This window comes from Anabas testudineus, chromosome 7 (genome assembly GCF_900324465.2).
Source record: "Anabas testudineus chromosome 7, fAnaTes1.2, whole genome shotgun sequence".
Taxonomy (NCBI): Eukaryota; Metazoa; Chordata; class Actinopteri; order Anabantiformes; family Anabantidae; genus Anabas; species Anabas testudineus.
The window spans coordinates 21203036-21220404 of record NC_046616.1 but is presented as its reverse complement, the minus strand read 5'-3'; the positions used below and the strand labels follow the sequence as shown (position 1 = coordinate 21220404).

Genomic DNA, 17369 nt, shown 5'->3' with positions numbered 1-17369 from the left:
GTAATTCACTGACAGTGCCAAGCAAGTGTTGGCCCAGACTGTTAGAATATAAATGGCTTTGCTTTACGCTGTCCACCCACTACATTCAAGAAGTGCCAAAGAGCTTTAATGTAATAACACTGCACTGAAATTATCAGCCCTCTGTGCACAGATCTGCTGCTTTTACCTTTTTGACAGTCTGCCACTAGTCATTTTGCCACTGCATGACAAAAGGGAAGAAAGATTCAAAGTACATTGGCCACTGCTGACCAGCAGAGTTGAATTTTGCAGTGTTATGGCCTTTGTATTCACTGTCCTGTTCTTTGTTTAAAACAAACCTCAGCACTAATAGCATGAAAATGGAAGCCACAATGAGATGTACAGTGGTGCTTGAAAGTTTTCGAGCCCTTTAGAATTTTCTCTTCCTGCATAGGCATGACTTCAAATGTGATCCGATTTTCACATTTCTAGTCATAACTCGAAATAGGGAACCCAATTGAACAAGTGAGACAAAAAACAGGTGTGACTCTGGGAGGTCTTGTTTTTTTTTAAAGAAGAGAAATCTTGATAGTGTGTCATGGTTGGAACAAAGGAGTTTAGGCTCCACCACTGACTGAACATTGTCCAGCTATAAATTCTGAGTATATATAGGACAATGTCAAGGTATCCATCCGTGAAGTGAAATGAAGTGAAGCTCAAGACAAGCAAGAAAATTACCCTATACACACAAGTTGTTCCATAACTTATGGTTAAAGCAGAAGTTTTGAAACGTCCCGATGATCTTGTGACCTTGAACCTTGTGTGGGCTGTGGAAGGACCTGAAGCAGGCGGCAATGAAACCAACCAACATCCCTGAGTTGTAGCTGTTGTGCAAGGAGGGATGAGCTACAATCCCAGCGAACTGATGCTCAGGGCTGATGAACAGTTACTGGAAGTGTTTACTTTAAGTTATTGCTGGAAAAAAAGAAGCAGTTACTGAAGGCGTTTTTCCACACAAATAATTAGGATTAGGGTGATTAGTGGTGAATTAGTGATGAATTGGCTTCTCTTCATCTATTTAAGTGTGAAAATCTGATCATGTTTTAAGTCATATTTTTGCAGAAATGGAGAAATTAAAAAGGCTTCATAAACCTTCTTTTTTAGACCTAATTTAATATTTTACTCCAACATTTAGTATACGCAAGTGTTGTATATTGTATAATAGGTGGAAATGCTTGTGTAGCTGAAATGCTTGTGCGTGGGTGATCTAAAATATATTATAGGTTGTTATAATATAGGATGCTTAGGTCAGAAATAACCTAAGGACTGCAGGGAGAGTTGCTCTGTTTGAGATGTTACTGTAGTTCTCAGTCATGTTGGAGTTAGCCTTGAACACAGGATGTTGATTTGTTGATTCAGTGCCCACATCAACAGTTGTCTATTTTTGTCACATACATGCCGTCATGGTGAGCTATTAGCAAAGTGGCTCCCAGGCTCTTCCTCTCCTTTTTTTTCCCCAGAAATGAACAGCACGTTAATCTAAGGCTATAATTAGGTGGAAGATTTGAGGTGGCCTCTGTGGCATCATCGGGGTTACCAAAGGGTGGCAAGACATCTTATTCAAATCAGGACCCATTTTTTTCACTATTTGTCTTGGCACCCTGACAGGAAATGTGTTTCTCTCGTTAATTAGACACTGGACAATTGTTAATGAGGCAGAAATATATATGAGGACAATGAACAGATTAGATCAGCGCGTTTTTCACTTTTCTCAGTGTTAGGAAAAGATCGTGGCATTCAGCAGCCTCCATGTCATTTTAATGTTGCGCTATTGCAATGCATGTTAGGCAGCTCTGACTGTGTTTCTTGATTGTGTTGTTTTATATAGCCACAATTAAAGATTTTGGCACCTTGTCATTTTTTCTTTTATGTATTTTAAAAAAGAAAAAATGAGCCAATTGCAGCATGTGCAAATGTTTGGTACCTCTACTTAGTCTGTAACTAGTAGCCCTCATTTGCGAACTGTTTAACATGAGGGTGAAAATATTATTTGTGGTGTGGCAGACGGTGTCACAGTAAACGTTGCGCAAATGTAAGAAAGAATATAAATATCAGAAAAGTCCGGATGCAGATGTCCTGAAGCCAGTCAAGAACCTGAAAAACAGGCCTCGCAGTATACTGTAAACTACTTCAAAAGAGGGAGCAGCCCTTCTTCACCCTCTGACCTGTACACCATGGAAAGTCTGTGAATAGATCTTAAGCATGTTGTGGATTCACCACAGCCTAAAAATATATAAGAACCTAAAATTCCTAAATCAAAAATAGAAAGACTGTTAGCTGTAATATCTTCTAAAGAGGGGGGTTCTAAATACTGACGTAGTAATGGGCCAAATCTTTGTTGATTCACTATTTATTATTTATGGAAGGTTGTGCTGAGTGTGTGGGTGCTGGTAAAGTGGATCTTGATGTCATGGACCCAACTTGACTCATAGCCACCCAGCAAGAGTATGATCCACCTAATGGCCCTGTAAACGTGCCTGCACTGGCACACAGATTAATTTCAGACACCTTGTTACGTCACTTGGCAACACAGGTCATTTGCTAAGAGGGGTGGGTAAGTAGTGGTTATTTGTGAGATTAGTGGACTTACACAGTGATGCTGACTGGACGTCTGAGCATCCCTGGCTCTGTGACGGAGTTGCCTAACAAGCCAGGCGCTGTAAAACCGAGCAGATACCATTGTTAATGGAAGTCTGAGTCATGCCACCAAGTATCTGCTCTTTGCTGGAGGTGCAGCTAAGAGTGGTCATTTTCTCACATAACCACTGGGACTAAGGATGAGTAGGGATAAGTAAGCAGGACTGCTGAGGAGGCCATGGCATTCAGATGAAACTACCTGTAAGGCTCGTGCAGCCAGTCGCAGCAGACTCGGCCGAAACACAGTATGCTCTTTACTTTGATGAGCGTAGGAAGGAAAAGTGGCTTAAAAGGCTTCATCACAGCACCCTCATACAAAGTATTGTAGTACTAGTAGACACCTGGTGACACAGTGCCCCAAAGTCAAAGCAGAACAGAAAGACTACATTTTGTTAACTTGAAGTAAAACTAAAATGAGCCACATGAGATTCAAGCAAACGGCTCATCTGACAAACCTCAATGATGAAAAGCTAAAACTCCTCAAAACGACTCTGCATTTCATTTTGAAAAGGTAAAGTTAAAAGCAGGCAGCCTCAGGTTTCGAATTCTTCTCTCTGTGTTGTTTTGTGGTTTCTACACTTGCACTGGATGAAGTTACAAATTCTCCTCGAAGACTTGCTTTCCATACTGTGGCTCATTAGTGCAGAATAATTACAGTGTGATCCATCTTGGTGCACTTCCTTATTGTGGCCATTGCCTTTCAGCTCCTTGCTAATGGGGACTTACAGAGGCTGTGTGTACCATTGTGTGAGCTTCAGGAACTGAGGAGTGCACAGAGTAAATTACCACTTCTAATTTAACTCCCTCAATTTGCATTGCACCATTAAGCTTCCTATTAATTATAGACCTAGTAAAGGATTTAATGGTTTTCAATAAATTATTCATAAGAATACTTCAGAAATTAATACATATTAATGTAATTACCTTAATCCCTTACTATCCAATGTTTAATATTACACTTAGATCAATTGCACTTTTTAATTGGTGTGTTGATTGTTTATTTGACATAATCTTACGGCAGCTAAAAACTGTTCAAGTGAAGTCGTGACGAGTTGTGAGTGTTATTTCTAATTCGCAGTGAACGAAACCACGTCCTTACACGTGAGACTAATCCATCTGTTTCCCCCCTTCTTTCATTTAGCTTCCAGTATGGCAAAGAACTATGTGACAGACTTGAACCTCAGACCTCAGACAGGCCGATTTCATTTTTTTTTTATTTGCCCTGTATCAAACCTTAATTCCATTGTCACCAACTTCTTCTCAGTAAGAAGGTGCTCTCTCTCTTTTCCTCTCACTCTCTGCTGCCTCTTGTCTTTCGCACTTTGTTCCCGGTCCTCTTGTTTCTCGCTCTCCCACTCCCTCCCAGTAGATTCCTTCGTCACAGTATCCGTCCTCTCCCCGATGTGCCACTTAACTGTTACTATACAACGTTCAGCTAGTCAGACACAGCTCAGCCCATATATATGCTGCAGTCCCACACAAACACCGGAGGACTGCCTTTCCCACAGACAGAAAACAACCGGCAAATCAATATTTGTAGCAACTATTTTCTCACCTCTTACGCTTTTAAGTTTTCATCCTTTCTGGTTTTCCGTATTATGCTGAACAGAGAGAGAAGGTAGCAAGGGATAAAGTGGGTCACCCCTCTCTGATAGTTGGGGAAAGATTTGCTTGGTGAAGTAAGGCTGTTTGGTGCCCTGGGCACCAACATGACAGCAGAGGCAGGCTGATGGACTTAAAGGGGCAATCAAATGCTTGAGAGGCTACCTTGGCATAAATGCTGTAGTCACAGTTCCTCAGGGAGTGAATCAGTAATTCTGACAATCCAGGCTTTTTGGCTCTGATCTGAGGACTGGGACTACTGCAGCAGTACGGCATGATACTAAAACAGAAAATATAGTAAAAAGAAATAAACAGTACATAACCACATTATAGGAAATAAAGAACAACATGAAACATTTACATCAGAAAAAATGTTCCATCTCTGTTGCCAGTGGGAACCCAGCAAGGGATCATATCTGTGTTGTTACATTAAATGCTGCTGTTACATGGTCATAATCAGCAACTGCGGGTGTGGGGGAAACAACATGACCGTCTCTGTGGATTGGGGGAGGCATATAACACTGTGGGCAAACCTTCCAAGGACCAACAGTGCAGGGCAATACAAGTGGCAGTAGCAACACTGATTGGGAATTAGCTGACAAGTCTAGCTGCAAGTTTAACTTGGATCCAAAATTGAGGGAGAACCCGTTCCCCCATGCAGGAGAATTATAACAGTGTTAGTTTGGCCTGATTTTGTTCCAAAGCTATGTGGCTCTCCCAGATATGATTTGTAACTCACAACCAGACTCCCCTGCAGCTTTAAAGAACTTTACGCAACTGTTAGAGTTGGAGTGATATTGGTTCTTCTTTATCCAGTATTACCAAAGTCGTTTTGTGCTTTGTTGCCTCTTTCTATTTTGTGGTGTACAGTGCCTAAAACGAATTCATTTCTCTACAGTACTAAAAAGAGACTTTTGCGTAAAAGAAAACTCCAAACAAGCTTGTTTAGCAACTCTACTCTTAGGGTTAGGGTTATTTATTAGGTATATAGATAAGTAGTTAGGTTGAGTAATACATGTTCATTGTTGTCATCAATTTCTTTCTTTCTTCATTACAGGAAACTACTATGGGACCCCTAAGCCCTCTGCAGAGCCCAGCCCAGTGCAGCCAGATTTGGTGGACCAGGTCCTGTTTGATGAGGAATTTGACACAGAGGTCCAGCGAAAACGCACAACCTCTGTCAGTAAGATGGACAGAAAGGACAGTGCTGCACCAGAGGAAGAAGAAGAAGAAGAGAGGCCTCCTATAGTCAATGGCTTGGCTGGTGAGAGACATTACTGTAATTTTTCTTACAGCTCCAATCCAGCTGACTCTTCCAGTGATTGTTTTCTTTGCTCTGGTTTTTCTTTTTTTCTGTTTTGTCCACCACTTCATTATATTTTTCTCAAAATGCAAAACAGTAGTGCCTTTCTGTCTTTTTTTTCCCTTTTGTCATCGTGTTCTCCAAACATTCTCAGGATTAGCTGTTCTGCAGGCAAGGTCAGCGCTAAATCACAGCCCTGCAAAGTTGAGCAGTAGCCAAAGTCTGTCTGAGATCAATAGAAGCAATCCCTAGGTTAAAGGGATAGATTTTGTCCTTGTTTAATTCTACCACAACAATGTCCTCACGTGGCTCGCGGTCCAAACAACTAAGAATGGGTTTCGGCTAATGGACAAATTACTGACCTTATTGTGAAAGCACTAACCGCAAGTTATGACAGAATTACATGCAAACGTGTGACATAGTAATGATTCACATGTAAACATATTTTATGTATATCACCATTCACTCATCTTAAACCAGCCTTTTTGCTGTTCCAGCTGGAGCCGACTGCCTCAGTTGTCCTATCCTCTGTCATGCCTCAATGACAGGCCTCTGAGCCCCAAACACACCCTGGCCGGGTGCAGCACGACACTGCCAATGTACATTCTGCATTATTAGCCAAATAAGCCATTATGCACACAAGGACCTGGTGCTTCTGAAACGGCTAATTAGCAATGCAGATTCTGTTACAGTTTGGCTTTTTTGTGTGTTTTTCTCAGTCTCGAGGATAACTAACCAAATACCGTGTCACTATATTTGCAGCACAATTACCATAGTGTAATAGAAAGGGCAAATCTTTAGTAATATTTTTCAGCCGCGTGGTGAGAAAATTTTGGAAATTAATGAGAACTAATGTTTTGAATTTATTATATTATTATAGTAATTTTTTTTCCCATTATGGGTTCTGAGGAAAATAAGCAATGTTTATAGTATTACTGTGTCATTGTGTCACTGAACACATTGAGTTCAGGTTTGTTCTCAGGAAAATGTCAGTAAACATTGAATTTCCAGGTAATTTCACTGTCCTGTATTACTCCCCCAGCTACCCAGAACACACAGCACAGGCTAATTTTAATGCTATTTGTATTTATTATAATGACCATCTCTGGTATCAACAGTAGGAAACGGAAGGCATGCAGGATACAAAAGCAGGGTTAAGAAGGAATTAGTAAAAAAAAAAAAAAAAAGATGAGCAAGTGCGTAGAACGAGCTACTTATCTCACATTTACGAAACCAAAGAGAGAAACGCTGTCAGAGACACATCATCTCTGTGGCCTTGGGCTGTAATGATGGCTGTGTGGAGCCCAGCCAAGAGAATTCACTCATTGTAGATAGATGTCACTTCTAATTCTTTAGTTCATGAGTCGTCTAATCTCAAACGCAGTTCACTACACTTTTGTCAGCATGTGGACAGATTGGATTGTTTCCAGCAGATCTGCAACAAAAACATGTAGAGGAGGACATGCCATCATGCCTTGAAGGTGGTTTTTAACGGTCACACAGCCGTTTTCTTTTTTCTTTTGTGTCCTTTTAGCGCTCTCGTCAGTTTATGAAGGCTGCGTGCCCACGTTTGCTCACAGCAGCCCCAGTTTATATTTCTCTGCAAGGGCCAAAAGCCCCTATAGCCTACAGCAAACGTCTGTATGCAGTCATTTATTCTGACTTTGTAAGTGCAAAATCCCCTCCATGGTTCCAGCATGAAAAACAGGCCCCGATTTTAGCACAAAAAGCTCTTGACTTCTTCCAGTCAACAGCTGTCACTTTCCATCCCTGCCATTCACTTACCCCAGCCAAACAGACTGAGCATTCAATGCCGTGATGAAGCTAGGTCACACACAGTCAGATGAAAACCTGCAGATAAGAGCTTCACACAGACGGCCATACACACACACACACACACACGCACATATCTACATTAGGCAAATACACACACATGCAGCAGCCTGTGTGATACTAATAGAGTTGTGATGTGGTGCTCGCGGCTGGACTGAAGCATTGGTCAGCTCTGCCTCTGCCTGCGAGGCAGTTCCCAGTACATTGCTGCTGACATGCAAATCCTATGGCAATTGCTGCGCTTCCGTCCTCTCTCTGTGTACTCTCCCTGTGTCTCTCTCTCTCTCTCTCCTCTCTCTACCCCTTCCTCTACTGTGGATGTAACCGTCCACCCAGTGTACAGAGGAAGAGCAGCTCAAGCGGTGCGGCAGCAACAGGGAGAGATGCAAAGAGCCCAGAGGAGCTCCAATGGCGCCACGCTCTCACCTCCTGTCTCCTTCTCTTTCTACCATCTCCCATACCCCTACTCCCAACCCATTCCTCTCTCTGTCTCCATGCCCGTGTCCCTCTCGCCATGTGTGGCCCCAGAGCACAAAGACAAGGCAGAGTGGAGGAAGACAGTGCCCAGCTACAACCAGTCGGCCGGGGCCATGGACTTGCGTGTGTGGAGCACACAGGATGAAAGTCAGGAGCCTTTGCCTAAGAACTGGGAGATGGCCTACACAGAGACTGGCATGGTCTATTTCATAGAGTAAGTAGTCTTTCTTCTGCTACTTGCCTGTCTTGTTTTGGTCTTATTACCCTCCTATTACATCAGCATTGTGCTAATCCCATTCCCAGTATTCTTCCAATTCCTGTCTTTCTCTGCCGTTGTAACCCAAATATGCTGAGAAGCCTGGCAGGGCGTCCTGTCTTCTCCCTACCCAGCACATTCTCCTGTACAGTCTCAAAGCAGGCGTTGGACATGGAAACTGTCTGTACGCTCAGCAGCGGTTGTTGTGTGTTGTTCTTGATGAAGTTTTCTCTCTTTTATTTCCCCCTGTGTTTGGTGCCGGGTTGGTTGGCTGGTGCTAAAAGCAGCAGCAGCAGCAGGCCCGCATTGTTTACCTGGCCTGTTAGTGTGGCAGGCGTTCAATGCTGAGGCGCTGACAGAGCCAGGTGCTGCTGCTCACTGCTAAATCAATAGCTCATTCTACCAGTGAGAGAAACAACGGGCTAAATGGAGCTCACCACCCCTGACCTGCTCTCTCTCAGTTTTGCTCTTTATGTTTTCGGCACACTCGCCTACCTTTCTTTCTATGCTCCATGTATGCCACTTTATCCTCCCTCCTCCCCCTTCTCCTTCACTCCCTCTCTCACTTACTCTCTCTAGTTCTCTCTCCCTCTCCCTTCCTTGTGCCTTTGAGGGTCCTCTGAGCTTTGTTTAAATGTTACTAATATTTAAAAGCCTTCTTTAATAAGCCATTTGATCCCAGAAGATTAGATATTAGCCACACTTCCTTGTTAGGGAGCTCCTGTTTGTTTGCTGGAGCTAGTGAAATAGCTCCTGGGTAAAGTGGCTCCTGAGAGTTACCAGTGCTAATTGCCGAATGAAATGGTATCTTAAATGTTTTTCAAATTTGTTTTACTTCGCCTGAAGCCCTCTCTCCTCTTTGCGCTACAGTCACAACAGCAAAACCACTACCTGGCTGGACCCCCGCCTCGCCAAGAAGGCCAAACCCCCAGAGAAATGCGAGGAAGGAGGTGAGACAATACCTGCAGATAGTTCTGTAGTAGTAACACTTGCACAGGCACTTATGTCCCACAGGTTATACTCTCTTCTCTACACATAACACACACACACACACACACACACACACACACACACACACACACACACACACACACACACACACACACACACACACACTATCTTCCATCCCTGCTCCCTGCTGCACAAACCAGCATGTGTATGAGCCTAACAGACGGAGATTGAACAGCTGAGCAGGCCTGGTCGTGCCCGCGACACAGTGCAAACCTCCAGTTTTCATCTTGCCCCTCTGCTCCTAATGGCTTCTGGGACACATGCAGGGAGCTCATCAGTGCAGCGTCTCTCAAAAGGCAATTTTCTATGGTCCCTCTTGCGTAAAGATCTCCTCTGCACCGCGTGTGTTTGTCACACAGCAGCAGAAACTCAATATGTTGCTCACATACACACCGCCGTAAAGGCAGACTATTATTTTCCTGGGAGGTAGCATTTCCTCCATCTCCCCTTCCTCCTCCGCAGTGTGTATTAAGCCCTAAACACATAGTGACAAATAAAAGCAGTCCTCCTGTTTCCCCTGTAGGTGTAGGTAAGCATGCTGTGAAGCTGCCAGTCAAAGCAGTACGCCTCATTGCGTGTGTCCAATTGTCCATGTAGTGCCTCAGCAGTATCTGAAGTGATTTGCCTTTTTTCTTCATCTGTCCCCCCCCCCACCAGAGCTGCCCTATGGCTGGGAGAAGATTGAGGACCCCCAGTACGGCACCTACTACGTGGAGTGAGTAAACAGAGGGCTACAAATGTGAAATAAATGTGATGGATTGAGAGGAAGTGCACTGTTGCATGCACACATTAATGTGTTTGTATGTTTAACTAAGGCATTCTTTTTGTGTGTGTGTGTGTGTTTTTGTATTCATGTGCCATATCACTGAATCCCAAGTGTACAGACATATTTAAATGTGGTGGTGGGGCTCTGTAGTCCATGTGCTAGTGGCATATTATGCAATTATCCACACAGGACTTTCCCACAGTCAGTGTGTGTGTGTGTGTGTATTACAGAAGAGACAGTGAATACAACAGACAATGAAGGTTTAGGGTGCCTGAGAGGGAAACAAGGGCGAGATTCCATTCTAAGTGTAAACAAGAGTCCAATGTTTCATTTTAGTCCCATTACTGTGGATAAAGAGGGAGAGACCTGCGGGGGGGGGGGGGGGGGTTGGGGTTGGGATGGAGGGGGGTTCAACGTGCCTGTTTACGCAAGAGGGTCACCAAGAGGCTGCATCTCCTGTCGCTGCTCCTTTGTCTGGCAAGTTTTGTTATGAATGAACGACCAAACGCGACAACGTGACACAAAGTCTCATTATTCCCTCAACTGCCGCACAAAGCGCGCGGCGCTGCAATCAAGGGGAGGGTAAGTGAGACAGAGAGCAGCGGAGGAAATGAAAAGAGTGGAAATGAAAGAGAGGGGAATGTTTATCTCTTCAGACATAATGGGGAGGGTATTTCTGCACATGAGTCATAGGCAGCGAGAGCACAGAGTAGTTTAGAGTAGTCGCGCGCGCGCACACACACACACACACACACACACACACACACACACACACACACACACACACGCCTGCACACACATGTATTTATATCATCAGTTTCTCAGCATGGGGCTGATTCACTGTGTCGCATCAACGCATTTTGTCTTCCCAAGGTGCTGTCAGGACCGGGATTTACCACCGTTAGAGCTCATTACGCAGATGAGCCACCTCTCTCCATTTCCGTCTCACGGTGGAGGGACATTTCTCTGGGTAGCAGGAAGAGTTTTAGCACATACATGTCACAGGAGTTCGGTGGTTTTAGACTGACTTTGGTGGTAAATCTAAGTATCACTGCTTATCCTGTGTTAGCGAGGCTGTTTGTTTCCAGAAACACTTGGAAAGAAGGCTATGTCTATACATTTGATGTGATCAAGGGCACAACTGTGGTTCCCATCTATCTACACTACAGTTCACTGAACCGTGTGATTCTGGGATTCTAATGTATTGAGCAGGTGTTTATCCCATTATGACAATGAGGATGATGACAGCAAAGATGGCTGCTGATCCTCTTAATCCAGTTCTCTCTGAATTCAACACTAATGTCATTTCATTTCCTTATTTGTTGCTTTTTTTTTTTTTCCTTTGGCACCAGACAAGTTTGGGTTTGTGGTTTCCACAGTGTATTAGAAAAGCCTGTGTACTATATGAAATGATGTCTGCCCAGCAAAGGAAATGTCACTCCCTCGTAGTCAAATTATAGTTTTGCATGTCAGGCAGAGAACAGTATGAAAGAGCGTAGACAGGCTGTGGTCTGTGAGGCCAAAAGGTAAGACCACAGACTTATTCAAAAACAGGTGACGTAGTGTATTGTAGGTAAGGATGTGGACAAAAAAACAGGGTGATAACACATCTTCTATCAACAGTCAGGACTTACGCAACAGCTTGTTATTCTCGACTCATGTTGTTTTCTGCTTCTTGTGCAGCCACATCAACCAGAAGACCCAGTTTGAGAATCCAGTCCTGGAAGCTAAGAGAAAGTTGAGTGGCGACACACCCACCGCAGCGCCGCAGCCAGCAGCCACACCCTCAGGTAACTACCCTCGCAAATGAAGCCTTCGGGGCCAAGCTGCAGACATGCTATTTACGATTTACCGAGCGAGGAGGGATGTGCAGCGGAATGAGATCATACCTGTCGTGTGTCATTTCGCTTCAACGAAATTGTATGTAAACAAGTGGCAATGGGGAGCAGGTTGTGGAGGGAAAATGTCAGCCCAGGAAAGTTTAAGATGGTTTATTTTTGAAAAGCGTCACCACATTGAGAGAGGCCAGTTTGTTAAAAGGAAAAATACAATTTTAATGGTGGCACACTCTGCGTTATACTGTTGGTAAGGGTACTGCGGTTTTAAACTGGTGTCGTGTCAGCCTCTGCGGTGTTTAAATGAAATGTCATGGTTTAGTTTGAGCGGCAGGAAGTTTTCGTCTAATTGGTCGTCTGGGAAATGGAAAAGGAAGTGACATCATCATCCTATGATAAAAAAAACATAACTTTGCTGGAGAATCTAAACCTGCAACGCTGAATACACTCAGCTGCACTTTGTGTTCAGTGCTAATTAACACGGTGAGCGTGTTGAACATAACGTCAGCTAATACTGTCACATTAGTGTTGTCTTAATATTACAGCAAGATGTATCAAGGCAGGTTTTAGGTTTAACATGAATTGTGGTGTTAACTTATCAGAGGTGGTGTCAGTAGCTTTAGACCAGCATGTTTTACACTGTACTGCATCTCCTCGTCTTTCCGCGGCGCAGGCAACAGTGTTATTAAGACACAGGTTCTGACTTTATAGATTTAGCTTTTTATTCACTGATGGGGGAAAAAAAGACATAAGGTCATAGTTGTGTTATACAAATACTGAAGCACTTTTATCATCTCCTTCACGCTGAGATGTCTGTCTGGAAGATATTTTAACAGTTGACAAGCTGCTGATAAACAGCCCGTAGCCTACGAAGCAATGATATTCAATTTGAATAATGGAGCAGCGCTTCACTGGGCGGCAGAATTCATTTTGACAAGTAGATATGAAATAGGGAGGGCTCTTTGAAAATGCCTTTACCCCAGTCATTCACCACAGTTCAAAGATCTGTCATTAGAACAGAGGAAGGGAAAGGAGAGAGCCGAGACAGGGAAGGAGAAAGAGGTGACTGCGGTTGAAAGTGACTTATGATCATGAATTACGTTTCTCTTGGGTCATCTGTTCATCGTTTGCCACCTGTGGCGAACGCTGCCGCTTGACCGGTCTAATCACCCTCTTCTCAATCGATGCAAACGTCTGACAGGCGGAAGCCCTGTGTTGTTGTAACATGAGTAAGAATTACCCTTTTTTTTTTTCCTCTGTGCGCGCACACGCAAAGCATGAGCACATTAGTATTCTAATAGCCTCTGTATTTCAGACACCCCTTGGACAGAACTGTCTGCCTCACTCTATTGCACGCAGACCCCATCTCGCACAGCTGAGCCTCTCTGCAGTCTGTGGATGATATTGCCTCTGTGTACCTCCGCCTCCAGCTTCGGCTGCCTCCCCAGCGCCCGTTCTGCACCTTCCCACCCTTGTTAATGAGAATTAATGGCTGGTGGTCTTGTGAGAGTGTGTGGACGTGCGTGAGGTGGCTTCTAAACACTGTTTTGACAAGGCTGGTGAGCCTGACCTCCCAGACAATGCTGCAGAGCTCAGGAGCAAAGCGCAGCACTATGCTCAGCCCTAATTACAGTGCTGACAATCCTGCCTGACATTTCATATAATCACTTCACCCCGGAGAACACAGACTGTCCCTTTGTGGCCCACGGCTTAATCGAGACCATGTAAACATGGGTTTAGTGAGCAACCCCCTCCCCTCCCCACCCCTCTCTTTCCCTCTGTCAGTGTTGCTGAGATGATCATGTATGAAACAGTGTTGACAGTCTCTTGACATAGTGTGTGAACGTGGAGAGAGTCTGAAGGGTCTTTGTTCTCTTAAACGGCGCACAGTGGCAATTGGACGTTTTTGAACCGTTGAGAATTTTCTCTGTTTCTGCATAAATTTGACCAAAAAGACGTGATCAGATTTTTATGCACTTCCTAAAACTAGTTGATGAGAAACCAATTAAGTAAATGAGACAAAAACTATTACACTTGTTCACTCATTTACTAGCACGATTATCCAATTGTACGTAATTGTGGGCGGCAAAGTAAGTGAAGCTCTAGGGTTATCAATTAATTTGGAGGGGAAATGAGAAGGTCAGCACAGTCTCCTCACACCATTTCTGCGTGGGCTGTCTCCAGGTTCTCTCCCACCAACCACAGTCATGCATGTTAAGTTAACTGGTGACTTTAAATTTCCCATATGTATGAATGTGACTGTGAGTGGTTGTCTGTCTCTAAATGACAGACCTCTCCAGGACGTACCCTGCCTCTCACCCGGTGACATCTTGGATAGGTTCCAGCTCACCCTTAAGAGAAGAAGGGTGATAGATGGATGGGAAATGACCGTCAGGTGTTTCAATCAGTCAGTGACTCCCCAGAAGAATTATTGCTGCGCAGCTACAGTGCTCAAACCCACATGGATAAACCACAGGGCTATTTCGAGATTGTTCTGTAGCTGCTTGCACAACTCAAAAGCAATGTTTAATTTTACATTAGTACATTTTCTGTAATTTTTTTATTTAATATTCTACTTTTTATTGTTACTTTTGTCAGTTTCAAGGCGTTTCAGACCTTTTGGGGTTTTTCTCCACATCTGTATGTGTAGGATTACTGAGTCAAAGTCCTGACATTAATCCTACAGAAATGCTGTGGAACAACCTAAAGGCAGTTGATGCAAGAAAGCCAACCAGCCTCTTTGAGTTGAAGCTGTTCTGTAAGGAAGAATGGACCTAAATCCCTCCAAGCTGATGTGTAGGGATGATAAACACATAAAGTTAACACTGCAAAAAGGGCTCCTACTAGTAACTGAAGGCTTGGGTTTACATACTTTTGCCACACACAAATACAGTATTTAGGATTGCATAGGTTTGTACATTCATTCATTACAGAAGTGTATTTTTTTGTGTCCGTTTTTTCAGATTAAATTTGAGGTCATATCTATCTACATGGACATTTTTCACAGTTTTGAACCTGTCTTATATTCAGATGTGCAGAGATTTCATCTGAAGTTTTGAACATATACAATTTGGAAAATCTCTGTGGCACAGGTCCAATGCAGGAATGTCATGTAAATCATACTTGGCATAATCTTTTTTCAGTTTTTTTTTTTTTTTTTTTTTTTTATCTTCAGTGCGGCTACGGTAATCTGCCAATTGCAATGCAATTATGCAAATCATAATACCATGACACATCAAGAGCGATGAAGGAAGCAGGGAGAAGGGGGACTTCTATCCGTACCCTCCCTTATGAGATTAATGTCCCACCATCTATCAGTGTGGGAACTGCCAGAGAAGAAGCCCAGCACGCAGGGACAAAGCACATAACTCACAGGCTCACACCACGGGGAAGGGCGAGCTAGGATTTAGTTAGTTTCCCTCTTTCTGCCAAGGCTAACTCTGTGCCTCTCTGTCTCTTTGTGTCTCATCGTTGTTATCTGGCTCTCTTCCTCGCACACATACACAGACGCACACAACTGTCTAATACAGTTTCTCTTCTGTCTTCTATAAACTTGCCCCATTTACACGTCCTGCAGGCACCACAAAAGGAAATTTGCAATGAAAAGTTTACCTGGGAAATGTCAGGCGCATTTCAGGACGGATTTATCACTGCACTGAAAGCAATTGGCTGTTTGCTGTTACCGAGGTAAATTATAGACATTTTGCAATAACTGAATCTTTATTGGCTTTGCAAACAGAGCAGTAGATTTGCAAGATTTGCGCGCGTGCACGTGCGCGCGAGTTGTTTGACTTTGCACTTAAATTGCAAGTTTGTGGCGCGTTCGTGTAATTACTGGCAGTGAGTGACGCGCTGTCACACGCGTTGTCGCCTTGAGAATGTCGCTTGTGATGGAGGCAGATGGCAATTTATGAGCACGCTTTTCGCTCTCTCTTCGCATCCCGGGCTCATTATTAAACACACATACACGCTTTCTGCAGCACATAGACAGTCACAGCACGTAAACTTGTGAACTTTAAAGATGCGCTCCTCCCGTCTATAGAATTAATGGCACTGACTTCATTTCACGTTTAATTTAAAAGCTGGATTTAATATCTCACTATTTATTGTTAGACTAGAACTGTGTAATGTGTTAGAGCGGTCAAACAGAAGCAATTTAGTGTATAGGTATTTCAGTAATTATGCCATTAAAGATATTTTCTAAATGTCCCCGTCCATTGCCACTTGTCAATCACACTCCTCTTTCTCTCCTGTCCTCCCTGCTACAGAAGAGCCTGCCAGAGGAGTGCAGGGCTTCACGCGAGACCCATCTCAGCTGCAGGGCTCCATTCTGCAGACGGCACTTAGGAAAAGTCCCCAGGGCTTTGGGTTCACCATCATCGGTGGAGACCGACCCGACGAGTTCCTTCAGGTCAAAAACGTCCTTCCAGATGGACCTGCCGCACATGACAACAAGATCGCCCCAGGTATTCTTCCCTAGTGTTTCTATTAGTGCAGTTAGAGGCCATCCTGCTGTACATGACCCTAATGCCAAGTCACACATAAAGGAAATAGCTAGAAAGAAGGGTTAATGAGAGAAGTAATTACTCTACTCTCTCTAAATCAATCCTAGTCCAGCATCACATCAACTGTACGCTGTTTGTGTGGCATGTATATGCCTGTGCACACAGCGACACTCAGGCTTGGCATCGGTGTATATGTACTTGAAAATAATACAACAGTTTTATGTATCCTGTGTACACACAAACAAGCAAATGTAGAGAGGAAGCGCACAACACTCCTGACTATTCACCGTGAATGTCACATTGCCCGACCGAGCAAAGACAAACGTGTGCAGGCAATTTTCTGTTGAGCAAACTCTAAAAATAGGACACTTCTGTCAATACAGCACATGTTCAGTTTATGGATGACACCCAGATTTTATTCGCAGCCATATATTAGACATTTATGAGGTGTGCAGACAGGTTGTCTTTTCACGGCTGCAGAGTGACAAGCCCGCTCGTTTAGATAATGTACGTAATGTGCATGTTAGCCTTCAACAAAACTATACTATGCTATAGACCTTCTGCAGTAAATTCCCCTTATATTGTATAGACAAGTACTGCGATCACATGCACGACGCTTGTTGTAATTTAAATTACTGTTGGCCAAGTGACTCACATTACAGTAATATGGACTGCACTCAACGCTTTTACAGCCGTACCAATGCCGCCGCTGCTGCTCCTGAGAATCAACATGAAAGTGGAACAGAGAGTAATTATTTTTAATGTTTCATTTCCCTTGAGAAGGAGGGTAATTGATTAAATTTTAAAGGAACTAATGTAATTAATTTCATTAGGTTGTAATAGAAAGCAGTGGACTGTAAAAGTTGTGTGCAGCTGCTTGAAGACTGTGTGACTGCAGGCCATTTATTTATGGTAAATGTAGGATGTCTTTCCGAGACTCGATCTTTCGCTTGCCGTACACCTATTATCTTGTGGATGCTCAGTTACTAGATAAGTAATTACAGCGACTCGGAGCAGGCACTACATTAGGATATGGAGCTCATTTCAAGAGTGAAACCTTAGCTGTGTTTGCTAGGAGAAGGTATTGATTGTGGAGGTGGACTGAGTCCTCCGCTGGGCTTTGAGC

General features: G+C 43.6%; 1 protein-coding gene across 1 annotated transcript in view; it reads left to right on the top strand.

Moving 5' to 3' along the window:
• The window catches only part of magi3a (membrane associated guanylate kinase, WW and PDZ domain containing 3a), a 97736-nt gene that overhangs the window by 67515 nt on the left and 12852 nt on the right, over positions 1 to 17369 (top strand). Inside the window, exons 4-9 of the mRNA XM_026367370.1 lie at positions 5315 to 5521; positions 7922 to 8084; positions 8997 to 9076; positions 9795 to 9852; positions 11587 to 11693; positions 16007 to 16204. Of these exons, the coding sequence (XP_026223155.1) occupies positions 5315 to 5521; positions 7922 to 8084; positions 8997 to 9076; positions 9795 to 9852; positions 11587 to 11693; positions 16007 to 16204 (813 nt within the window). The remainder of the gene's footprint in view (positions 1 to 5314; positions 5522 to 7921; positions 8085 to 8996; positions 9077 to 9794; positions 9853 to 11586; positions 11694 to 16006; positions 16205 to 17369) is intronic.